Here is a 27,548-nt window from a genome sequence, read left to right on the forward strand (position 1 = left end):
ATAAAATAAAATAAAATGTATTAAAATAAACTTTCCGGAAATATAGAGTCGTCCAGATTTGTTTTTGTGATTTACTCTACTTTCTGTTTACAAACAATCAGTTATTTTTTATTCTGACAGGAAATCGTATGACCACGATTTCAGCTCTTCTAATGCTTTAAGTACTTGATTAACAGATATATGCACGATCGGAGGGCAGAAATCCTACAGCAAACAAACACTATTTTTAGAGGAAAAGTAAGCAATTATTCCATGGCACGAATCAGGCTCTAAAATTATTTTCCATAAAATGAGATATTAAAATGACTGTATGTAAAAGACAAATGAAGTTTCTGTCATCATTGAAATGTTGGTTGACATTACTGCCAGCTATCCAGCTATTTAAAGTCACTTTGTTTAAGTTATTTCAATTTGTGATTTTTTTTGTGTTTTTTTTTGTTTCATGCAAAGAATTACTGCTAATATTGTTGTACTTTAGAAACCTATGTGATAAGTCCTCTGTCAAAATTGAATGTGACTCATAAAGCTTACCAAATGAGTCAAAACAACCCAGAAAATAAGAAAAGACCCAAGGTAGTACAATACATGTAGGTCATTTCTGAAAATTTGGTCTCATTTTGTTGAAATAAAACTGTTTTGAGGCAGTCCTCACATAAATTTCTAGTATTTTGTCGAAAAAAGTGCATATTTTTAAAATCCTCGGTGTGTGGAGATTCAAATCATTTATAAGTAATTAAGTGATTATTGTTATAAAAACCAGTAGCCATGGTAACATACTGAAAAAATAATACTGAGTTTTAGTACAAATCTGGGCTGCCTTTCCAAAACTGACCGCCAAATACTATGTTTTATTAAATATCAGGCACTTAGACACTAGCACAGGATGAAAGCATGCATGGAGTAGGTGGAAAAAAGGTAAAAATAATAAGACCCTTTTTGATTCATTCTCTCACAATTTTACTTCCAAAAGTTTGTGCAAAAAAAGATATTTTGAAAATCAGCCATCTGATGCTGAGGAGAGAACCTAATATGGCAGGGGGCTGAAATGTTCCGGATACCATTCTTCATTTAAATTACACCTGTTTAACATTACATATATTACATCTGTCTATGTATAAATGCTTAACTACATTTAAGCAATATATCGACAAAATTTCAACTTTTAATTTTAAGTTTTACAAAACTTGACATGGGTAACTTGGTGTGCGAAACAGTGCGCCTTAATGTAATTGTATAATGCACCCTAAGGTGTGTTTTTTGGGATCTATGAAAATATTTACTAATTTGGATTTAGGTTATATGCCAGTGCATTTGTTGTGTTTCACCATATCTATTCTTTTTTTAAGTATTAAAATCTGTGTTGAACAGGGCTTGTGTTCATTTTTTCCCATAAATAATTTAATCAGATGGTAATTAATCTATTGGGTCATAATTCCAGATTGATACCTGATGTCATGCTCCAAATTCCTGCACTTTTTAAGAATGTACTTATAAGCGATAATGGAAAATAATTATTTGTCAGTACAAAGTACATGTATCTTTTTTTTAAAATATGTTCATGATTAAGTACTTTAAGATAAGTTAAAGTACATATTTTAACTTTCTCTTTACTATCTGTTGACAAGGGAGATAATCCATCCCATTTTGTGAGCTTATTCACAGTATTTCTAGTTTGTATCAGTTGTAATTATTTGTATAGAAGTAACACTTCACTTGTGTCTGATAAGGAAACACTACAAAAATAGCAGCCTTCCACAAAGGAATATATTACCTGTTGTATAAACCAATTTTGATATAGTTCCTGAAGATAGAAACAAAGATATGTACATATATATATTGTCATCATGACTTTTACAAGTCTTAGTAAGAGACATGAGTCAGAAACCCCATGATCTGTGGCCCTGAAAATTTGAAATTTTGAAATATTGAGCAATCTTTCATCTTTTCTGTCTTATGCCACTAACACGTGCATGACTTTGTATAAATTACTTTTAAGTTAGTAGATAAATCTATGATCCAATCTAAATACTGTACCCCCTCGAAAATGACACTTTTTCATGGAAATATTCATTCCCTTGGCATATTACATTCTGTATCTCTCTTGTTTATATGATGTCTCGCTGGTGTTATAAGTTTTTTTTATATTAAAGTAGCACTCCAGCAAAAGAGTCATGCACAATGTGATACACATGTACATGGTTTGAAAGCCTATATATTTTTATTTTTTATATAAATTTTTTAACATGCTTAAATAAACAGAAAAAAAAACTTTTCATAGAACCCTCATTCATAAGAGATATAAATTATATAGAGTGCACTGTACATTGTAGAATTCAAAATAAAGGGAGACAACTCTGTAAATGACACTAAAATACAGTAGAATCCATTGGATTTTCAATGTGAATTATCTCCTAAGAGCAGACAAGTTGGAATGAATTATTATACATCATATAGACTTATAAAGTCACTTAACAAAAATAAAAATGTGTAGTCCTTTTTGGGTATATCAAATATTACAGAATTTGCATGATTGTTAGCTGGAATACTACTAAAAGTAGCAAAAAGTCTTTACTTCGAAATAAAATAAATAATTAGCAAGGATTTGCTCCATTTGAATTAGAGTGTTTTTTTAAGCAAAAATTTTACACTTTTTATGTTTTTAAAAGTCTATCATTTTCTCCATTTTGATGCCGAACTTGCATATTGTCTTGAAATGTTTACTGCTTATCTATACTACACTATGCTATACTATACTATATTAGACACATACAGAAAAGGTTTTAAAAAATGTCTTAAAGATTTCAGACGTCTTCAAATTTTTTTAATGATAAGCAAAAAATCCTGTAAAAGAACAATTAATTGACATTCTTTCTTATTTTTAAAGAAAATTGGGGTCAGTGAACTTATTTCTAATTATTTGAAAAAAAACCTGACATTCCCATTGCATTTTTTTTTTTTTTTTTTTTTTTTTTTGAGATATCCCATCAATTATCTATCCTTGAAAGAGCCTCTTTTTTTAGTACATGTTTTTAATTTTACTATTGATATGATTTTATGTGAAAACTTCTCTTGAACAAATTAAAAATAAATTGTTTACATGAAATTAAATACTATTTGCGTACTGAAAATTCATATTTTTATATGAAACAAGTTGACAAAAAAAGATGCTTCATGCAATACATGTAGGTACGATCCTGAAATTTTCAGTTGAAATACACCATATTGTTTTCTTTTTTTATTTTTTAAGTCAAGACTTAATTTTATTAGAATTTTTAAACTTTTCCAAGCTTTTCTATGAAACCATATGTCAGAACTTGAAAAAATCTTTAAGATCATTTATGATTTTGTCTTTTTATAATTTGCTTCTTTATTTTTGGTACTGTTGTTGCTATGTTTTTTTTTTCTGTCACTGAAGGGTTACATAATAAAAACTACATGTATGTGTCTAGTAAGTCCAGTTAGTCCAATCACACATCATGTATACATGTAGTGCCTTTGACATTGAAGGGTCAGTTTTAAAGTTTTATCAAAACCAAGGACTTTCCTAAATCTTTTGTCATTGAAAGCTAACGATCTTCTGGGCTAAATGTTACAGTTTGAACTTTGAACAGTGAGATTGAATATGATAACATTTTAATATAGTTAAGATAGTAAATAACGAAGTTTCCTGTCTGATTTGAATGTTTATAAACCTATTTTAAGGAATTCTTTATCACACAGGAGAAACATGGGGAAAAGTAGAAAAGGTATTATATCCTCTTGACATTCATTAATTTGATACTAAAATAGCACATGTAAATATTCATCGTAAATACATGTGATTGTCAATCAAATACATGTACATGTACCAATGTATTTACATTCAAAGTCACTGATGTTTGTAACCATTGTTTTGGTGTACCTAGACTTGCTACAAGTCCCTCTCTTTATATTAAAGAATATATGAAAAAGTTTATTGATTGCATGTATCCCTCTGATAGCAAATCTACTAATTATTCACAGAAATTAGCAGTGGTGTTATCAGAGAGGTTAATTACATAGATTTTCTGTGTCATATATAAATAATAAAGAGGAACTTGTAGCAAGTCTATTGTGTACCATCTTTTCTGTTTTTCGTCTTCATGAGTTTATTTAAGGAAGTTTGAAGAATAGACTTTGCTTATATTTATGGATAATTTTTTAATTTGAGATAAACAAGAAAATAAATAAAAGTTGTTTTGTAAAAATTCAGAAATTGTTATGTGTATAAATTGTAGTATTTTTATGATTGAAGTTAAACAAACAATTTTTTTTTTTTAATCCTGCATCATTAATATTAAGAATTTTAGCTCTTATAGATTTAACTCTGTCACATTTTCTGCTATTGTGAAAAAAACTTGCAACAATTTCAGAATTTGCAGTATGTTTTAGGGTCTTAAAAATATTTTTTTTTACTTGTGGTTCCTTGTTGTCAGATCAAAACAGAGGCCTAACAAATTATAAACGGAAGTATAGGCACCTAATGGTAGATGTTCTGGGGACTGCTTCAGGTTCCTATCCGTTCCAAGGCAGGGCCTGGTGGGAAATGCATGTAAACATTTTGAAATATCAAAATGAGAAAATCCCCAGAATTTAGGCTAGTAGAATCTGCATGAATTATGATTAAACTAAAATTATGTGTAAGCCCAGGCTTTAGTTGTACTGTAACTGTTATACCCTGCCAAGTACCATATATTCAGAGCAGAGCTTTTCCCATTACAATACATCATCAAGTATAAACAGTATCACTTTCTATCAAACTACTTGACAAATAAGATCACCACAGAAGATTAGTTTTAGATTGTGATTGGTCATTTGTTGAGTACAGCTCTGACAACACTACTAGTGTCAGTGTTTTAAACAAATTTTTGCATCAGTGTTGAAAGTAATGAACTCCAGCTTCATGGTATTTGTGTCTGACAAAATTATGTTATAAAGATGTTTGAAATGGTGAAGGGTTTTAAACAACAGTTGTATCCCTGTTTTTTATATGAATGCAAACATTTTTTTTAGATGTAAAATACTGGTAGTATCACCCTGTCGTCGTTGGCAGGCGGCATTGGCATTGTTAGCATACATTAACTTATTTACGTTAACTTGAGTTAAACTTATCCGATCTTTTTGAAATTTTATTTTAGTGGGATATGTACTGTTCACTTTTCTTATTGGTTCTTAAGTGTTGTATTTTTTGTTTTTCGTAGACTTAGGGTAAGGGACACAACTCTTACAAATCATTGGAACATTTGTATTCAGCATTTTACATCAATCTCATGATTCATATCATTCTGTTTCAATTGAAAGCTGGATAGGCTGTGGTGAAATTGAAGTTATATCCCTTACCCTTAGTTTACCTCCTTAATTTTGGGATACGATATTATCAAATCTCTTACTTCCTTCTTCATCATTTTTTTCATTTTTTTTTAGGTAGCACAATGTCTAGTGGGAGAAAAAGAAACATTGTTGGTCAATTGAAGACAGACAACCAACCCAATTGCAGTAAAGCATCAAAAGATGATCCTGGAAAACAAGTACCTGTATGTATATTTCAGGGTTTGGTTTCGTAAAACATCTCAAATTGAGATTTTTCTCAAATCATTCCCTGAAACAAATTTCGACCAATCAGATCACTTGTAATTGAAGATATGAGGAAAACCACAGGATTTGAAGAATTCCTCAACTTGAGAATTTTTTATGATACCTCAGGCTAGGGCTGTTGAATGACCCTGTTACTATGATAGTCTTTGGCATGCAGCTGTGTGAATTACATTTCATTATTCTACAATTCAAAAATTTTTATTTTGGTTTAATTGAAAAAGAATGGGATATGATGAAACATAACAAATGCACTGTTGAATAATCTAAAAACAAAATAATAAATAGTTTTAGTGATAAACAAAACGTCTGCAGAGCCAAGTTTAAAATTCTGGATTAATTATTAGTAAAATACCCTTGCCTGCCAAATTTTATGCTATGCTTAATGATTAAATGTCATCAACTGCATCAGTGATGAAAACCTTTGTGATCTTTATGAAATTCTGTGAAAAGGTTTTTTTTATTGGTTCAAAACAAAAAATATGCAAAAAAGAAAGACATTTTTACCAAATGGTTTTTTTATCAATCATTTTCATTTTCAGGTTTTTTTAAGAGGCTTCATGTTTTTAGAGATTGACTGATTAGATATGATATCTATTTAAAGGCACAGTGTGTCACAAATACATTTTAATCTAGAATTTACAGACCATTTTGATATGCGTACAGAATATGGATAACAGTGTAAACGTGTTCAGTTCAGGGTATTGTGTTGCAATATCCATATCTGCAATTTTTCATGTCTTATAATTTTTTTTCTAAAGATTCTTATATAGCGTTTGACTCTTTTGCAACAGTTTTATTTTACCCTTTCATTCATTTCTTGAAGTTATCTATTTCAAAGCAATAAAATATTTGTGCACCAGAAAAGTTTTTGATTGACTAAAGGGAGATAACTCAATTTCTTTATTATAATTTTAGTTGATGTTATGTATTTACTTTCCCATAGTCAATAGTGCTAACCTGTTAAATTTTACGTAATATCAAGATAAACCTAAGACTCAAAACCATTTTATGTTGTAGTACTTATATTGATCACCATTAGAAGAGACATATTGTTAAACACAAGACCAGGTCATAAATAAAATGAAATTATATTTTCTTACTACACTTTCCTTGTATTAGAAAAGCTTGTTGCTGTTCTGGTGACAAAGAGTTTGCATTTTATGATCATTTATTGTAGTTTATTCCTATCATGAGGATATTTTCATGTATATATGATATAACAAAAAACACTACAAATGAAGAGAAATAAATAGGAATGTATACGGAATGACACTTGTTGAATATCCATTTTGATTTAATTTGATAGTTTCAATTTATATGATAATACATATAGTTTATATTCAACTAATGCTTTAACAAAAAAATAACTGCATTTGAGAAAGAGAGATAACTCATTTGTTCTAATAACAATGTTTGCTTAGTAGTGATAAATATAAATATTGCATTGGTGGACAAATGAATGAGAGGCAAAATTTACACATGCAAGGCAAATTACAATGTGAGAAGTAATGCTCAATAAAAAAAACTTATCCGATATCAAACAATACCAAAGACTGAAAAAAAGATAAACATTGTACAATTACCAATCAGGTCATGTCAGAGACTTTTATATCTGAAGTCACTATATCTCTTCAAAGCACATCTTATTTAGGAGATAGAGAAACTGACTTGGACTCTGAATAATGTGTCTGAGTAAGATGACAGGCCTACTTGCTGAATGTTGCATCAGAGCTAGCGCACTGATCTTTTTTAATCCTTGTGTCTGACAACAATTGATGCTAGTTGGCAAGCTCAATTAATAGAACACGTAGCCTGTTCTGTGTCGGAAGGCTCAGTCTAAAGACTATGTGATTGATTTACTTTGATGTGCTCAGTCAAAAGATACATTGGTAAGCTCATTTCAAAGAACAAAAGGCTGATCTGCTTTGGCAAGCTAGGTTAATTAAAGTTAGGTTGATCTGCATTTGGGAGCTCAATTGTTAGAGAATGTGGCCAATTTAATAGGGTTAATTTTGGTCAATATAGGTTGATCTGAAAGATGGTTCCATTTAGGCTCAAGTTCACTTTACCAAGGTTCACAATGACTTAAGTACTTTTCCATTTAAGAATCTTGGAAAAATGTATGTAAGGTGTGGCACAGGAAGGAAAAAAATGCAGAGATTTTATTAAGCAATTAATTATACCTGATAACCACTAGAAATAACCATCAAAGTTTTTATAAAATTTGCCTTTCATCTGAATAGGGTAAATGATTTGTCAACCTAATGCAGGGAAATAAATACTACTATTTTCCCTAAATTGGGGAAAATGATGAATGACCCATTGCCTGATTCTTACACAGAATGGTACTTAAAATCTGTGTTAAGAAGGTGTCTGGTTTAGACAGGTGTTTGCTTTATTTCAGTATATCAGATATTTTACTCAAATTCTAAAAAAGAGTGCTGTTTTATTTACAAATTTGTGCATATCACCATTGTAAAGAGATTTCTGAGGTTCTGTCATCATTGCTTAGAATTTACACCAATCAGAATCTGAGAACAGAACAATTTTTTTCTGATATGAGAGACATAGACGTATATTTACTGCTTAAAATTGCTATTTCTGATATATATTTGACATGAAGTAAGTAGTTTGCATGGGTTAATCCAAAGAGGTGTTTGTTTTGGTTGATGATTTAGAAAAGACTGGAAATTTCCCCGAGTAGGACCATCCCCCCTTTTCGGAACTTCTTGTTCCGCCACAAATCTGACCTAATGTGCATCGATTAAGAAGCCAACTACTAGTAACTATTAATATCTTTATCTTTTAAACAAATCTCATATATAGGCAGCATTTGTATTTACTTTATAAATTCTCATCTAAAATGTGACAACACTGATTAAAGTACATAAATCCTATAATGCAAGCTGTTCCCTTTAGTAGTCAATATTAGATTTAGTCAGTATGAGTCAGTGTAGTACAAGATATCATCAATGTACCCAACTGATCGCTCCTCCTCAGGGTGTCATAGAGTAAGTTATCTTCATTAATTACAGATCATAGTTCATAACAACCCAACCATGAGATTAGTGAATATGCAAATGAGATGAATAGGTTTTAGAAGTGTTCATTTTAATTGTGTTTAGTTCACTGACTTCTTCATCAGTTTACAGTGAAAATGTCTTTGAAACCATCTCCTGAGATGAACAACAATCAGGTCAGTCTAAAACACCAACTTTTTTATCTTTTTTATATTATTTTGATGATTTTAACTTTTGGTTGCAATGTAATAAATATTCAATGGAAATTCATTGATTTCTCTAGTTTAAACACATTTTATTCAAATAAAATATTACAAACATATATTGAAATTACATATAAGTATCCTTTGCCAATCTGTGCTTTTACAAAGTCCATCTCTTGATTTTTATCTCAATTTTTTTTATTGGATGTTGAAAATTAAAAGAGACATTTAGACCAAGCTTTATATAAATTCAAAAACAAAAAATATTGTAAAATTATAGAGTTTATATAACTAAAAAGGTGTATGTGGTACATTCAGTGCGGCATATAAAAACCTTGCCATTTGAAAATAATGAAAATGTTACATGTAATCCAGTAAGTGCATTAAAAGCTTTTTTTCACTATTATTCTGGAAATTTTCAATGTATATTTTTGTATAATTGATAAATGATATTTGGACCTCTTGTCTTTAAAATTATTATACCCCCACTCTTAAGGAGAGAAGATATACTGTTTCACCCTTCTCAATGCTTCCATCAGTAACAATTTTCAGTCACAGTTTTCTCAGCAACTACTCATCACAGCTGAATGAAATCTGAACACATGCTTCCTGTATGACAACTATATAGTAGGATCTATTTTCAGAAAAAAATTGACAACTTCGTCAGTATCACTAGTGAGCCATCACTCACAGATTCCTTGTTTGATTTTAAAATAAATGTATAATTTAATTGATATATCATGCTCCTGTTTTTCATTACAATGTAAGTCAGTTATAATTAAAGTACAAAGGAGATAAGTTTATCAATTTCATTATTCTGTTGTTGAACATATTTTTCTGTAATTTGAGTTGTTTTTACATTTAAAAATAGGATTTAAATCTTGCTGAGGTAAAATATGAAAATATGGCAAAAATTCTAAAATCTTTGCTATTTTCTTAAAGCACTTTGGAATCTCTAAAGAATTGGGTCAGAAATACTAAAAAATTATGTCACTAGTGTAAAATACAAAATTTAAATGTTTATTATGCAATGAAAAGTCCAAAGTCCAACTAATAAGTACTTGAATGTGATATTTATATCATTATGAAGGCTGGTGATGACCTTAAATTGACAGGTCCAGTTATCTCTTGGTCTCGTGTTTGACATTGTTACTATTCAGTTATGCTCTTGTTCTTGAACCATTAGGGGGCTAGTACAGTAAAACCTGTCTAAACCAAACCCTGAATTAACCGAAAACCTGCTTATAACAGACACGTTTTGAAGTTCCATTTTGTTTGTTTAAATGTATTTTTAACCTGGATAAATCCTACACCTGTCCAAACTGACTGAACTCTACAGTCCGAAAGGGGTTTGATTTAGATAGGTTTTACTATATCTCATACAGGTTGTAGTAGACAGGGCTATTTGAGAGGAGCTTAAGCAAAATTTTATCTGTAATTTCAAATTTACAGATGTTAAAGCAAAGTGTTTTCATCAAACAGGAAGTTACTGCTGTAGAACAAAATCCCTATGATAATTTATTGTCCTTGCTGCAAACTTTTGACTTGCTAAATATGAGGGGACTGATGGGGGAGTCTCATCACGATTCACGAGTTGATTTTTTTGTCAATCACAATTCACAGAAGATAAATTTCCATGATCACAGATCATGAAAATATAAAAAGAATATCCCCAATCAATCTCGATAATAGAGATTCAGTAGCTGGTTGTTTGTGTTGTAGATTGGTTTAATTAAGCTATAATCAGATATATTACTGGCTCATTACTTGTTTACATGTTGAATTCTCCCAGGTTCTAAATTAAATTGTGCCACTTCAACTTTTTAAGCCAAGAAAGACAACTCAATGGAACTCTTTATATTTCTGTAATGGAAAAAAAAACACGAGAACGAAATATATGTCTCAATCACGAAGAACGAAAATAAAACTCCAATGAAAACGATTCATGAACAATGCTTTCATCACGAATCACATCTGTAGAATCTGTAGAAAAATGGATCGTTATAGCGAAGATGCACCAATCACGAAGAACGAAAATAACCCATCAGGTCCCTCTAATATAAGGAGATTAGGTATGGTGAATATGTCAGAGACAACAACCCCACTGACAAACTCTCATTGTATGCCTGCCTGGCATGCCCGTCTTTGGTTCCATGCCTGAAAGTATTTACTGCATCACCATTTTGATTCAACTGTAAGAGTTATGTTATATAGACTATTTTCAACATTTGTCAACTTTGGAAGATCTTGTGTGTTCATCACATTTGAAATAACTTGGTGGATTGCTTTCATATTCATCATGCTGTATTTTTTATATGTCCGTCTAAGATGGGACGTATTATGGTAAAACGTTGTCCATCCGTCCATCCGTCAACCACTTTTCAGACAATAACTCAAAAACACTTCCACTAACTTTTATGAAACTTTGGTGAATTATTCATATCTATTGAAATAAGCTTCATTTCGATTTTTATAAATTTCAGATTCATTGTTTCCTTGTTATGAATTTTCATACTTAAAAAAAAGGGGATTTTTAAGTTTTCGCACAATTACTCAAAAACACTTTCACTAACTTTTGTGAAACTTTGGTCAATTGTTCACATCTATTGAAGTAAGCTCCCTTCTGATTTGTATAAATTTCAAATTTTACGTTTCCATGTTATGAAGAACTACTCTTTAAAAAAGGACAGAAACAGCCAAGGAAATTTTATTTGTTGAAAAATCGTTGAAAACTGACTATTTGTTATGATGATCGACTAATAAACATAAAAGGTACTTGGTAACCTTGTCAGAAAAGTGTGTTTTGAACAAGATAGAAATGTATGGGTGAAAAATCAAGACAACAAACTTAGTTAAACTTGAGGTAACCTTGATAGTGCCAAATTTTTTGTGCATTTTTTATTTACTTTTTTTTTGTGGGGAGGGAGGGTATTTGACAGGGCTCACAGTATTTCTAGTGAATCATATAAGTACATGAAAAGTATAAGGACAAGTTAAAAGGGCAACGGGTGTATCATGCGCCTAAAGTGCAGCAATTTATTATTACATGTAGATGTGCTAACTAAACTGCCCTTTAATCTGAGATAATATAAAAGGAAATGTTTGACTTAGACACCATATACCATTAGTGGTGGGTGATATACAGTTTATATCTATGTGTAGGAAACTCGATTTGGTTTTATGAGTCCCAGAATTGCAGGTCTTAGGTTGAGAAATTGGTACAAGAATATTTCTATACTGCGGTCATGAAAAAGACACTTATTGTCAGTAGTGAATCTTTGTATGAACGTAGTCTTTTTCTCACAATGAATGAAGGCCTGAAGGGCATTATGTGAATGAATTACCCCCCCCCCCCCAACCCAAAAAATAAAGAATTTTGTCCTCTTAATTCATTGAATTAATTCATTTCCTGAGAAGTCTAACTACTTGACCCTTTACATTAACAGAGGATTATCTGAATAAAGTTGTTTAGACATGATTGTTCATCTGAAATTGCATTACTTAAAAACTGAAAGCGTTTGAAACAATCAGAATTATTTTGACTTGCTCTCATTTTCTTAAAAAAAATCTCAGTTTGAAAAAAAGATTTTCCTCAATTCCTTGAGTTTTTTCTAAAATTTCATTTCAAGCGATATGATTGGTCCAAATTTGAGTTGAGGAAGAATTGTGGGAACATTTCAATTTTAGATTTTTTATGAAACCTTATAAGAAAGGGGGAAGGAAATGACTGTTGGTTTCTCTTAAAACCATCCCACAACAATTTTCCAGTTGTCATTGTATGACAGCAACAAGTATAATGCTATTGGCTGTTGTTGATGGCTGTGGTGGTGGTTGTGTCATAGTTTAAAGACATATGGTTGTCGGCTCAACTTGAGGCCTCTACATTTAAGTTCCAGTAGGTTCTATACCACAAAAGTCCACAGATATTTGTAGACTGGACCAAATAGAGCCTCTTGATGACACTCTTCTTTTTAGGCCTGGGCAACAAATTTCATATTTTTTAGTTTTCCTCTTTTCCCTATGATTAAAGGCAATCCAAATACAAGTTTTACCTCCAAACAGCATTTTCTGTCCATATGGGTTTTCTGAGATGTGTATAGGCTTTTAAATTTTTTTTCATGGTATTTTAGTGGAATTCATTTTGTGACAAATCTCTACCAGTATTTGTGTTAAATATCTTTAAATCATCATTCAATCTAAAAATATGTTGTGCTTGCTTATGTTATTCATACTTGCCCCCAACTGTCCAGGATCTGACATTTGCAGTCGTATTAGGCTGTACTCTGTAGAATATTTTTTTTAAAACAAGTACGAGTTGATGAGAAAATTATTTTTTTTAATTTCAGTGGCAAGTCTGTGGACCAGCACCCAGAAGTAAAGATATAGAAGCCAAACAAGAGAGAGACCAGATAGATTACTCAATCAAAATCAACCTGGAAGATGCTAAAGCTGGCAAAGGTTGGGAATATGACAAAAGTTTGAAAGAAACTGTCTTGTCTGTCTTTCTTTTCATCTCTTGTTTTTCTATCTATTCACATACTGTCTTTCTTTTCATCTCTTGTTTTTTCTGTCTATTCACATACTATAGTAGCATAGTTATTTCTAAATTCTTTTAATCATTTTTTGTAAACTTGAAGATAGGGGAAATATGAATGGTATATGTAAGGGAAGATAACCCAAGTGTAGCTGGGTTATTTCTTCCATAAGTTGTTACATATCAACCAGAGAAGAAAGTGGAAACAGAGAATGTATCAATGAGACAACAACCCTACCAAATACAAAAATGCCAAATTTATTTGAATATTGCAAATTTAAGTTTATACTGAACCAAACAGTGGAAAAAACTCATGGATTCATGATAAGACAAATAGTCATTTACAACATGAATGCAGATAATAAAGTTTTGATAATATTAAACAGAAATTGTATTTTACACTCATAAAACTTTATGAAATAATATTGTTTCGTTTTCAAAATTGTTATTTAATAGTTTCCCCACCCAGGGGTCAAGGGGAGATAATTTGTATATAATTACAACTTTGACCATTTTAAAAGCTATGTATCCATACTAATTGCAATACTCTGAATCATTTTTTACATCAAGTAAAATAATTAACTTAAAATAGAGCTGAACTACCCTTGAATAACCATCACCTGATGAAATGTTTTTGATATTAAAGTGTAAATCTCTTTGTCAGTTGTTCAGTTAACTACTTTAGACATTTCAGTAGGTGATTGTCATTGAATCAAGGGAAGACAAACTCTGTTCCTTGAAATTAACTATGTTGCTCACTGTAACAACATATTAAAAGGGAGAGATAACCCATAAATCTCCCATGCATAATTCCTGTTAGCTTCTAAAATCAACACATTGTGCATGTATAAAAGGTTGATGTGATGGAATTTATGAATCAAAGTTTGTAGCCTTTGTCATTGAATTAGTTATAAATGCAAAACCATTAACTGGAAGTGAAATAAACAGCCACAGTGCACTAAAAAGTTAAGAGCTGGCAAGAATTAACAAAAGCCATAGATTGAAATATGGACATAATGCACATTTTAAAATAGACGCTATGGCAGTTTGTGTATTTAAGGATGCAGTGACATCACACACATGTATAAAATTCTTAACATAATTTGAAACAAGTCAAATCTGAATTTCCCTTATTCCCTTTTATTAAGGGTTTATCACTCAGTAGCATAAACCTGATTAACATTGTTTATATCTTTTTTTCTTCTTTTTTTTTCAGCACCAAGAAGAGTCAGGATCTATGCTGATGGTATTTATGATATGTTTCATTCAGGACATGCACGGCAACTGATGCAGGCTAAAATGGCAATTCCCAACTCTTATCTCATTGTTGGAGGTTTGTATGATAAATTTAATACTGATAGTCAACTGTTCAGGTGGGAAAAAAACATGATATGCAGGAGCATAAAATTGAGATGTATTCCCATTAGGAATTTAAGTAGCAATCCTTATAAAAGTCAGGCAGAAGGTGATTCATGCATGTCAAAACCTCACCAAACTCACTTTTTATTTCTCATTCAGAAACAATTACAGATCACTTATTCAGTCAGAGTTTGTCATTCTGTTTGTTGCTTCTTTGAGATATAGATTGTTCTTGAAATTGGCACTTTCCTAGAATTATCCTTCTTGATTTGGATGATTTAAATAGAAGATGAATGTATGGTTTCCTTCAATATACAACTCTATATGTAGAAAGGACTATAGTAATGTGAAAACTTGGCATATAAAGATAGGAAAGTCATCATTTGTTCAGTGGGTTTTTCTACACCATAAATCACCTCTACCATTAGAAATGCCTAAATGTTATAGGAATTTGTACTTAAGTAATTGATTTAACCTTGGAAATTGTGAATATTGTATTTGCTACTATTATTTGAATTTTCACCCAAGTCACAAGGAAATTATTCCTATTTTCACTTGAGAACAATGTAACTAGAATAGGTATGGTTATATGTCAAAGAGACAAATAACCCAACCGGGATGAAAATATCAGCCCAAGGTCACCTATTGGTCTACAATGAATGAGTAGGAAATCCACATATTGCAGGGCTGGCTGCAGCTGGCCCCAAAATTTCATTGTACACAGGTACAGTGAATGAGTTGCCTCCTAAATACTCAAGTAACATAAAAAAAAATAAACTAAAGGTGAAAACGAAACAAGACATACAGAGGCCAGAAATTCTTGACTTGGGAAAGGCGCAAATAATGTGGCGTGGTTAAAGTAGTTTGATCACAACCCTCCGCATTTAAAATCTGGTCACTGTGGAAAAAATATAAAAATTTAATTTACCTAAACATCAGTTCAAAAAGGTCTGAGTCACGTGTTACAATGAAAAATAGAAACTGAATATAAATTACACAAACATATACATATAAACTACTGGCAGCTAACTGACATGCCAGCTCCAGACCAGTTTAAACTTACAAAAAGATATGTTCCCATCGTATGTAAAATTGATTTTTATTTTTTCAAAAGTTTCAATATTTTACATCACTGGAAGTCATCAATACACACTGCAAAGATTTCATCAATATCAGAGTCATTAGGAAGCTTCACATTTCTAAAAGTTTTTAATAAGAGGTCTTCAAGTATTATGAAACCTGTCCAAACCAAACCCAAAATAATACAAAAATCTGTTTAAACCAGACATTTATGATTTTGTTTGTTTTACAGAAAGTACCAGTTTTTATTAGTTAAGATAAAATAAGGTCAAAACTGTTGCTGAAAGTATGTGTAATATTAGGTCACACTTAACTACTTATGGACTGTATAGATATAATTGTAAGGAGAAGCTATTCCCTGTTTATTCAATAAAGATCAAATCAAATTTTCATGAAACTTGGTATGCTTTGATATCAAGATGTGAAATGGAATTTTTTTTTATCTTAAAGTACCAAGTATGGGATAGGAGAATACTAGTTCTTTGTCACTTCATTGTATATTTTGCATCAAATAATTTGGGGTTCTTTTTACAGTTTGTAATCAGGCTTTGACGTTGAAGATGAAAGGAAGAACAGTGATGGATGAGAAAGAGCGTTATGAAGCTGTAAGACATTGTAGATATGTAGATGAGTTGGTCACAGATGCTCCCTGGACTTTAACAGATGAATTTATTGAAGAACACAAGGTGATACATGTACAATGACAAAGTGAAAAGGTTACAGTTAATTTTGTTTTTATGTTCTGTACTTTAAAGAAATTCAGAAATTATTTTGAAAAATGTCAGTGTATCGCAATAAGTCAAATTTGTATTATTGAAGTGAACATGTCTACAGCAAAGTTTTTATGCATGTATGGAGTTTCACGTTGCTGTTACTGAAACAGGAGTTTTCTCAGTATTGCAGTAATTCAAATCAGGTTTTTTTTTTGCCCAAAATCAGAAGATTTCAATAATTAACACACACTTAGTATTAAAGATATTTATATAGATATGTTACAACAAACTTGAGAAAGTGAATTATGGTATTCAAGATAAAACCCTTTACTTAACAATTCATTTTGTTTACACTCCATAAAAACATGTTTATTTATTTATATTGTAATGAAATTTATTTTTCTTTTATCATTGACTGTTAAGTAACCCCTGCTATGTTAAAGAATAAGTGATTTTTTTTTCTTTTAGTTTGGTGTTACTTATGTATCGTAAAATTGTATTAAGAATGGATTAGGATAAAAGACAATTTTAGCTATACAGGCTGAATGTTTTATGATTTTGTTTTTCAGATAGACTTTGTAGCACATGACGACCTCCCTTATGGTGCAATAGGCTCAGATGATATCTATGCTAGGTTTAAAAAAAAAGGAATGTAAGCATAATTTGTTTCTTTCCATTTATATTGGTTTCTTTAGTTTCCAGCAAATTCAACCATTTCTTGTTCTGTTGTATAAAAATAATGAAGTAATATGTTTAGCTTAAAGATGGTACACACACAGGTTGAGAGAATTTGAACTTCAATTATAAATTTTGTTGTTTTAAGAAATAAGACAAAGATTGTCTTACATTTTGATTCGAATTCATGGATTAATGATGGTATTTGAAACACTTGCTAAACCTTGTGCTGAAAATACTGTCATGTAACTTTCTTACTTGGAGAAATCAGATAACCCATTGGTTACAATTTCAGAAGCCATACTTCAAGAGAAATCCATTTGGTTTACATTCATGGAATTCATAAGTGCATATGACTTAAGTAGCACTCCAGCTAAGAGTCATACAAAATGTGATTCATAGGTAAAAAGCCTACATATTTTTATTTTTGATATTTTGTTTGAATTGGCATAGTAAACAGAAATTAACATTAAGTTTCTCATATAACACCGTGCTCATAGGAGATAAAAATTATATAGAATGCACTGTAGATTTCAAAATTAAGGGAGATAACTCTGTAAATGACACTCAAATACAATAGAATCTATAGGATTTTTTATCTTGATTATCTCTTAAGAGCAGGTAGGTTTGAATGAATAATTACACATTTCATAATATAGACCCATAAAACAACTTAATTACAAAAATAAAAAAATGTAGCCTTTTTTGGGGTGTATCACATTTTTCAGATTTTGCAAAGACATCTATTTAAGTACCAGTTCATATAAAATTCAGACACTGCCTATGGTAGAGGGGATTAATGTTGTAGAAAAACCCACCAAACAAACAATGCTTTTTCGGTCTACTTATACAGTATTTTAATATATTGATGGTACAAAAAGTGTATTTTCAGCATTTTGATTTGCATTTTTAAGAAAAATGTACATCCATCTCCCACTATATTCAACCAATTCAAACAAAATCAAGAACAACAACTCATGCAAAGTACCAATTTTATACACAACTTAATTGAATTTTTATCTTGAAAGTGAATGACCAACTGGCAAACTAAGACTGGTTTGTAACTGTGTCTGAATAAGAAATAAAAGTGAATTTGGTTGGGTTTAACATGCATGAGTCATCTTTTGTGACTGCACTTTAAACCATGAACAAATTCTTACCCCAAAACAATAACACTTTTATAGTAATCCATTATTGTATAAAATGATGTCATAAAAGCATAATAGATGTAAATAGTTTGTTCACAAAACAGCCAAAAGAGAAGTATTGTAGCATATTGAAGTAGAAAACAGTATGTCCATGTATACATGCTGAATTGTTCCTCAAGCATTTATAGATTTCATGATACTTTCACATCTTGTAAATCTGAGGTGGTACACATCAACGTAAAATCTATAAAGCTTAAAGGTTGATATTATAACCACTGGTTATTATAGCAACAACCAAGTTATAAGGCAAAATTTCATAATTTTTTCCCCCTCAAACAACTTGTTGCTATAGCAACAACAAAGTTACAAGGCCAAATTTCATAAATCTTTTTCTTCTCAAACAACTGGTTGCTATAGCAACAACAAAGTTATAAGGCAAAATTTCATAAATCTTTTTCCCCTCAAACTTGAAAATGATTACCTTTGGCTTTATCCACAATACTGTAGTTGAAACTGTCTAAACCAAACTCCTTTTGAACTTTAAAACTAGTTCAGTTTAGTGTTTGGTTTACTAAGGTTCAAAGTACATTTAATTTGATATAAATAGGCTTAAAAATGTCTGGTTTAAACAGATTTTTGTATTATTTTGGGTTTGGTTTGGACAGGTTTCATAATACATGTATTGATATAATTATAGGTTTTTGGCAACTCAGCGGACAGAAGGAATATCAACTACAGATATTATAGCTAGAATAATAAAAGATTATGACATGTATGTCAGAAGAAATCTCAGTCGGGGATATAGTGCTAAAGACCTTAATGTCAGCTATATGAGGGTAAATTTATTATCAATATCTGCTTATTCTGAAATAATTTTATACAATGCACAATTATTGTAACTTTGTCTTTTTCAAATGAGTTATATGACTAAATTCAGGGAAAAGTTCACTTGATGATCTTCCTTATATAATTAACTGGAAAATTCACAACCATATCATTCTTGGATTAAAATACCGTAGAAAGGATAGAAAGTTTTGATTTCCTGTTTTTTAAATAGCACTCCACATAAGAATTAGGCAAATTGTGATTTGTGGTTAGAAAGCCAACATATTTTTATTTTTAATATTTTGTTTAAAATGTTATAGCTAACAGAAATCAGCATGTGGCTTTTCAAATAACCTGTGTTCTTATATAAAAATTTTATAGAATGTACTGTAGACTTCAAAATTAAGGGAGATAACTCTGTAAATGACACTGAAATACAATAGAAACTATTAGATTTTTGGTGTGGATTATCTCCTAAGAGCAGACAGATTGGAATGAATAATTATACATTTCATCATATAAACCTATAAAGAAACTTAATACCAAAAATAAAAAAAATATGTAGCCTTCTTTTAAGTCTATCACATTTTATACAAATAACATGATTCTTACAAAGACTGCTATTTAATTGTCCAGCTAAAAATTGATAGATGAGATATTTTGTGCAATGACATCACTTAACAATCACACTCTAAATGTAATATAGACTTGATGCACACAAAAAAGAGAGGTCTGTACAAGGGGAGATAAGTCATTGTTTTATGGTGATAGATGATAGTTAATGCATAGTGATATTCCCAATAGCTATTTCAAAGTTGTTTATCTATTAATTAACCTGTCTTTGTTATTGAGTACATTAAAAATAAATAATTTTCACAGATTTCATATATTTGGTTGATTTTATGTTTACTGAAATGTTTACACCCAGGAATGCACAGATACTGTGTAGTAAGTTATTAGGTCTTCATTGAATACTGAAGAAATGTCAAATACTTTCCAGGAAAAGAAGATACAGTTCTCAGAAAAGTATAATAATATCAAAGATAAAGGGAAAGAATTCATTGACAAATGGGAAGAAAAGTCCAAAGAATTTATTGGCAACTTTTTAGAAATGTTTGGCAGAGATGGAACTATTGTAAGTAGAATTTCTATATAGGAGAACTACTAATGAAAAATGTTTTATATAAAAGAACAGTTGGAGATGAGTTATTGGCTATATTTTTTTTTCAAAAAAGATTGACAATCTGAATCAACATAGCAGTTGCATAAGCCGAAAGATATGTAAAAATCTAATAATTTACTACAAAGTTCTATTAACATTCAGAAGTTTGAGTTATGGAAGTCTGCAGGATCAGTACAGATTTTTGTTCAATTTTTTAACAAAGAAATATATATAGGTAACTTGGTTCTTTGTGTAATCATTTATTGCTTATGCATGACTCCTGAGTAGACTTATACTTAAATGGGAGACAGACATACTTTAGTAAGAATGAGCACAGCTGTTAATTTATATTTACTGGTATAAATATTTTTTTTGTTAAAAATATTTTGTTTTCTAAAACTGGTAATACATGAATAGCAGAGGGCTACTTGTATTCAACTACATGTATTGCAATTTGAGATTTATTTTTCATCTATATTTAATAGGGACTATGGGTGGCAGAAAATACAGTTAGAATAAAGAACGCAATTTCACCTCCGTCTAGCCCTGTCCCTGGAGCTAGTGACAATGATGAGGACGAAGATGAAGATGAAGAAGAGGAGTACGAGGAAGCTCTCGCACAAACTCCAGTCTTAAATTGCCCCCCGTCAAAGAAAAAATCTGACACTTCTGAATTATTAGGGGCTACATCATTAGATTTTCATGAAGAAATGGACCATGATCCGGTGAAATAAGTAAAATATAGCCTATTCATCTCACCATATCATTGAAATGACACAATTAGGAAATAAATTTGTTTAAGTAGACTAAATTTAGAAAAACTTAAGTAGCACTCCGGCTAAGAATCATGCAAAATATAATTCATGGGTTAAAAGCCTACATAATTTTCTTCTTGATATTTTGTTTGAAATGTCATGGTAAACTTAAAGTTACATGTGTTTTTCATATAACCCATGTTCATAGGAGATAAGTATTATATAGAATGCACTGAAGATTTCAAAATTAAGGGAGATAACTCTGTAAATGACACTCAAATACAATAGAATCTACTGGATTTTCAATGTTGATTATCTCCTAAGAGCAGGCAGATTTGAATGAATAATTACACATTTCATAGTATAGACCCATAAAACAACTTAATTACAAAAATAAAAATATAGCCTTTTTTGAGGTGTATCACATTTTTCAGATTTTGCATGATTCTTACAAAGACAGCTTCTTAAAATATTATACTATAGTCTTGCTTAATTTGTTTTGTTTGTAGTTGTATTACAGTATTTTTAACATCTGATTTTTCCTTCTCACATTCCATTAATACTGTCTTACAATGAATTTTGCCCTCTTTTGCTTGTTTTCTATCTTTTTGTTTTGTTCTGTTTTTGTTTTTTGTTTTTGTTTTCTTTCTGTTTTGCATCCAAATAAAAAATTTTGAATCTTGTAATTGAAGAAATATCCTTATTACAATATAGCAGTTATTGTCCATGACATGTTATTTATGTATAAATGGCACCCTGGAGCTTCTTACTCTTTTTTAGAAAAGAACTTTTACTCTTGAAATAGTCTTTTGCTTCTGTAAAGTCATTGGCTTGGTTTTACTGTTGTGCCAATGCATTGTAGGTAATTGATATTTTGTTGATTTTTTTTTCTTTTGGGGGGAAGGGGTGGGTTTAGGAGGGAGAGGGGGTAATACTTCCTCTTTTCCTCGGTCTAAAAATTAGAGAATGCCTGATTTGTTTTTGATATGTTGCTTGTAATCTATACATTTTTCTCTCAAATGTTATGAATTTAGTTTCATTTTTTCTAACATCATTAATCTATCTTTGTGGTGTTATTTGTTGTGCATTGTATTACAACACAGTGTGTTTATATTCTTACCTAAAGTATTCACTTAGTTATTCACTAAAAAAGAAATTGCAAGTATTTTTTCATACAACCACAAAATATTTGCAGTCATTTAATGGTATGGCGCTGTCCTCATCTGTAGACCCTTTGTTTTCACATGATAGCAATTTTATAACAGGGTTCCAAATCACTAAAAGGAAGGTTTGGATGAATTTTGGGGATTTTGGCCCCAATGGTTTTTTAATTAGGGGTCAAAATAAGGCCAAAAAAAGAAGTATTCATAATTAAATATATAGCTGTAGTAAAACCATATGGATGTCTATTATGTTGCTCCACAATATTCTATACCCTGATGGTCTTGCTGGAATTGATTTTGGGGGGTTAAGACTTGATCTGTTTAGGGTTGAATGGCAAAACAGGGGCCAGAAACAAACATTTTCCTGATGTCCAGACAGTAACTTAACTATAAGTGATGGAGCTTTTTTCAAGATTTGGTGTGTCCAAACTTGCCTCAACTTTCAGGGTTCAACCTCTTTGATCATATGAAGCTGTGCCCTCTGAAGAATTTTATTGCTTGTTTAATTCATTAGCATGGACAAAAATTGATATAAATTCTTAAGTGCTTTTCAAGTTATTTTTCCTTTCATCTAAGTTACCCCTGCTGTGCTAAAGAATAAGTTGGTTTTTTTTTTCTTTTGGTTTGGTGTTACTTGTGTATTGTAAAGATGAAGTTCATTAATGTTAAATTGCTGATATTGCTTTGGATATTTTTGTTATAACCATAAATGTAATAATTGATAAATTTAATTTACCGTGAAAAAGAAGTAGAAAACTGTTTTCTATCTTTTGTGGCTCATTTTTGTTAACACCCACTTTTTAAAAAGTCATCTTCATTTTTGTAATATTTTTGTAATATTGTTTCTTTGTTAATCTCTTCGTATATATGATATTTATTCATGAGGTATAAGAAAATATAAATGCCTGTGGCATCCTACCCTCTTAAACCGTGACTAAGGCTGTGTTGATTCAGACTAATGGCAGAAAAAAACAAAGAGAATATATTTTGTACTGCTTTTTATTATTCTAAAACAGTATTTTTCATATTGTGTGTCAGTAACATTCCTTAGGCTATGTTATTAAGAAGATTATCTATTTATTGAAGTGTGAAATACAGTTAAACTTGTCTAAAACAAACTTGTTTTAGACTTTTAATTTGGTTTGGTTTAGATAGATGTTCACATTATAAAGGTTCAAAAACACATTTGTATTGATATAAAGGAACTTTAAAAGGTGTCTGGTTTAGACAGGTTTTAAGATTATTCAGGGTTTGGTTTAGACAGGTTTCACTGTATTGTAGATAATGTTGTGTTCTTTGTGACTGTGCATAACAGTGTCATTATGGTTGGAAAAGAATATTTTTAAACAGGCTATTTTCAACATTTATTACAGGTATTCAAGATTTAAATGGGCCATTTATTAACATTCTAAGTTTAAACTCTGTAACTTTAACTACTTTCAGCTTGCTTAGATACACTGTTTTTAATGTCAAAGCTTCGATGAAACAGGCTTTCTGTTAGCTTATGATTTTTGTATGTATGTTCACATGTGTTTCATGTACCAAGATTGGTAGATCTCAGTACATTTGTACTAAGAACTTTCTTTCTAAAATATTCATTTTTTTATATTTTTTATTTATTTTATTATTCCTAGGTTAAAACAATATGTTTCATTGCTGCAATATACATCAGTATTTTAAAGTTATGATACAATCTGAATCTCTTAGAATTCCATACAAAATTCGGCCATGATGTGAGCTAAGTACACATGATCAAAGAGTCTTTGTATAAATTGGCCATCAGAAATTAGCTTTAATTTTTTGAGAGAAGCTAAACCTTTCTTTGTAAACATTTTATTACAGTGAAAATGGTATCAACCAAACACCTTTTGGGCTTTGAAATTGGTTTAGATTAGACAGGTGTTTGGTTTACCAAGGTACAAAATAAATTACTGAGTATTATATTAAGGAATGTTTTGAAGTGTCTGGTTTAGACAGGTTTTTTGGGATTAGTCAGGGTTTGGTTTAGCAGGTTTCACTGTATTATAGGTTTACAGTCTTGATTGGTATAATTTTTATATTTCTGAAAAAAAAAACTTTTAAGTTACTATCTTGATAGTAGAATCATACCTTTTAGTTTAAAAAATCAATGAAAATTCAGAATCGCCCACATAAAAGTGTAAGATTTGCGAAGTTACTATATTCTCTGTGAAAAAATAAAAGTCCTTTTTCATATTCCCATCTTTGACTTATTTTTTTTAAATTTTAAGCACAGAGAAGCTCTTTTCAATCCAACAAACTGGTTTACTGTCTGATTTGGGCAATGGACAGCACTAGACTTCAAATCAAATATTTGATTTATTTGGGCTGCAGTAAGTATGTGGATACTTAAAAATAAATATTTAGGTACTTACTGAAGTGAAATTAGTTTAAGTTCCAAAGAAAGAAATGTTTTCTGTTCTTCCTTTCCCAAATGAGCGAGCCAACCAGGTTGTCATGTGTTGATGGGTTGCGTCCCTTTAAAAAATATGCTAAAATGGCTAGCATTTAGAAAATATAAAAAAAGGCTATTGAATCTTTCATCAGAAATTTGCTTTTAGTGATACGTAAAAATCTCCCACATGAGAAAGTGTCAGTGAGGGAGAATCTCATCAAATTATTTTAAGCTTTAATGAAATCTGTGAATTCCAAATTTTTAACAAATTGGCAAAAATAGCTAGCGGTATCCATGACTAATGGTACTATTACAGCACAATTTATTCATTTATTTATTTTGGTTGTAAATGGCCTGGTGTCTAGAAATCTCTATTTGTGTTTCTTCCTTTACTCATGAAAGGCAAAAGCACACTAGGAGTGCCAAAAAAGGATAAGAAATAACTTCATTTGGTTGAGAACTGTCTCATTGGCAATTTTGCCTCATCTCCTATTTTTATATTAAAATCTTTGTTAAATATGATAAGTTTTATTCATTTGGAGATGGGGGAAATTGTGTTGCATTGGTATATTTCACATACTGGTCAGCTCTTTTCTTCGTCAAGCAAAATGTGTTTGATTAAATGTTAGAGATAAAATTGTGAAAAAAACATACTTTAAAATTAATGATAATGAATATATGAAATTGTATAAATGGTAAGTTCAATTTGCATGAACTACTGGAGACGATTATTATTTCATATTCTAGAAACCTAAACATAGAAAACAATAAACAATTAAGTACTCCTCCATCTAGGAATCAGGCAAAATGTGTATAACGTGTGGCACATGAAGAAAAAATACACAGAGATTTTATTGCATTATCCAAGTATTTATACCTCATAACCCCAAGAAATTACTGTCAAAGTGTTTGTAAAGTTTGCCTTTTAAAAATATTGATAGGTCAAATTTAGTTGAAATGCACTATGGAGAAATGGTGGGAAAATTTTCCCACACTTTTTCTTTATGTAAGCAGTCAAAAAATATCCATGTCACAGATGCTTTAGGATAAATTCAAATACCTGTTCTGTTGTTTTCTAGTTGTATTGAATATATTTAAGGCAAAAAAGACCAAACAGAAAATTATGATGTGCCACCCATTGCCTGATTCTTACACAGAATGGTACTTAAATCTTTGTTTATTGGTCCAAGAATGTTAATAACTTCAGCTTCATTTATAAACCTCAATTGTTTACACAAATAAAATTTATTCCATAAACCCTTACTCTTAGTTTCTTTTATTATGATTATTTAATGCATTTAAATTGTGATTCATGATTGTTGAGTTTAGTGCAATATTACACGAATGTATTTATTGCTTTCTTAGTAATTGTTATGAAATGTTATTTATACCAGTTGTACAATGTATCTTTGAATTCATTTTTAATAAAGAAATCGGCTAATACATCTACTCACTATTTATACCTCTCAAATATGCCTCAAACCCTTGTCTTTGTTTTTTAAACAATATTTCATTAGTGTGCAGGGTTTTTAGCATAGTATCTGTAAGTTCTTCATGGCATTGACCTGAATAATTCAGTTGATATATTACATTCCCTACGATCACTCCTTTAGAGGAGAAGAGAAACAAATACAGAGACTGGACTGTATTATTCAGGTTATCTTGGCGCAAGAAATATCTGCTATATGAGTTCTATATCTGAAAGTTTTTGTTAAAAGCTTGATTTTGATTATTTGTATTTTTTCTACCCAGATAGAGCCTCAGAAATACATGGTTTCATAAAGGTGTTGATATATAACTGTAATATTAAAAGTATTAACAGTATTTGTATTACCCATGAAAATAAATGTTCCTATCTTAATATTAGGCTGTTTATCATAACTGGGATATGAAATTTTTGCAAATGTACTCACTTCTTAGTAAACTGACATATCTTTAGCTCTAAATAAGTTATATTAAGAAATGTGTTTTAACCCATTCCACTGGAGCCTCATTTAAAATGATATACATGTAAGTGCGTTTTAAAATTACACAGTGATAAACAAAAATTAAATCTCCCATGTATGATTTTCATTATATTTTTTTATTTAAAGATGATGAGGTATTTTATACAGTAAAGTTAGACTTACTATATAGGATTAGCAAAAGGACTGTTCTGTGTTAAAAGAAGAAAAACGGATCCATGCATTTTATAAGATGTTCTTTCTCCAAGACTGATAATTAGACTTATGTTTATGTATGTGCAATTGACAGTATTGGGTAGTTCTTTATGTTAGGTTTTTTTAACCTTCTTGTATGGTATACCAGATTCTGTCCACCTGTCGTTCACACTTTGTACAATAACTCAAAAATGCTACCAAATTTTATTGAAACTTTGTAGAATTGTTTCTTTTAATTGATGTAAGCTCCCTTTCAATTTTTATAAATTCCAGAATTTTTGTTATAGAATTATGGGACTTTATTCATACAAAATAGGGGATGATTTTCTTTTTTTAAATCAAAAACCCCTGCAGCAATTTCAATGAAATTTTTATGAATTATTTATTCATACTGATGAAAGCTCCCTTTCAATTTTGAAAATTTATTAATTTACAACTTGGAGTTATTGGACTTAATTAAAAAAAAGGGGGAATTTCACAGTTTTCAAACTATAACTATAGGTCTATGTCATAAGTTGTTGCACCCATTTTCATGAAACTAAGGTAAATTGTTCCATTTGGATGATGTGAGATCCCCATCAATTTTTACAAATTTCTGAGTTTTCATTTTTGAGTTATGGACTTAGTGAACGTAATGAAACTAAAGAACGGCTATTGTTGTGTTCTATAAATAACCCAATCAGCTGATTTGCACATGGCGATTAAAACCACGTGACCTCATTATGT

The 27,548-nt window shown here is 30.5% G+C and overlaps 1 protein-coding gene across 4 annotated transcripts; it reads left to right on the plus strand.

Moving 5' to 3' along the window:
* Nucleotides 1–80: 80 nt before the first annotated feature.
* On the plus strand, nucleotides 81–26,106 carry LOC148626007 (choline-phosphate cytidylyltransferase A-like). 4 transcript variants are annotated; one of them, XM_088569540.1, is made up of 9 exons: nucleotides 81–237; nucleotides 5,443–5,552; nucleotides 13,183–13,294; nucleotides 14,587–14,703; nucleotides 16,344–16,495; nucleotides 17,092–17,174; nucleotides 19,043–19,181; nucleotides 20,171–20,305; nucleotides 20,818–26,106. In XM_088569540.1, exons 2-9 carry the CDS (start codon nucleotides 5,451–5,453, stop codon nucleotides 21,064–21,066), a joined length of 1,089 nt encoding a protein of 362 aa, XP_088425666.1. In that variant the 5' UTR covers nucleotides 81–237; nucleotides 5,443–5,450; the 3' UTR covers nucleotides 21,067–26,106. The 4 variants fall into 4 exon arrangements, with proteins under 4 accessions (XP_088425666.1, XP_088425665.1, XP_088425667.1 ...); XM_088569539.1 differs by lacking the exon at nucleotides 81–237 and adding an exon at nucleotides 3,626–3,746; XM_088569541.1 differs by lacking the exons at nucleotides 81–237; nucleotides 5,443–5,552 and adding an exon at nucleotides 8,489–8,624.
* The last annotated feature ends 1,442 nt before the right edge of the window (nucleotides 26,107–27,548 follow it).

This window comes from Perna viridis, chromosome 2, assembly GCF_037379345.1.
Source record: "Perna viridis isolate PV_CMFRI_1.1 ecotype Kerala chromosome 2, ASM3737934v1, whole genome shotgun sequence".
NCBI classification, from domain to species: Eukaryota; Metazoa; Mollusca; class Bivalvia; order Mytilida; family Mytilidae; genus Perna; species Perna viridis.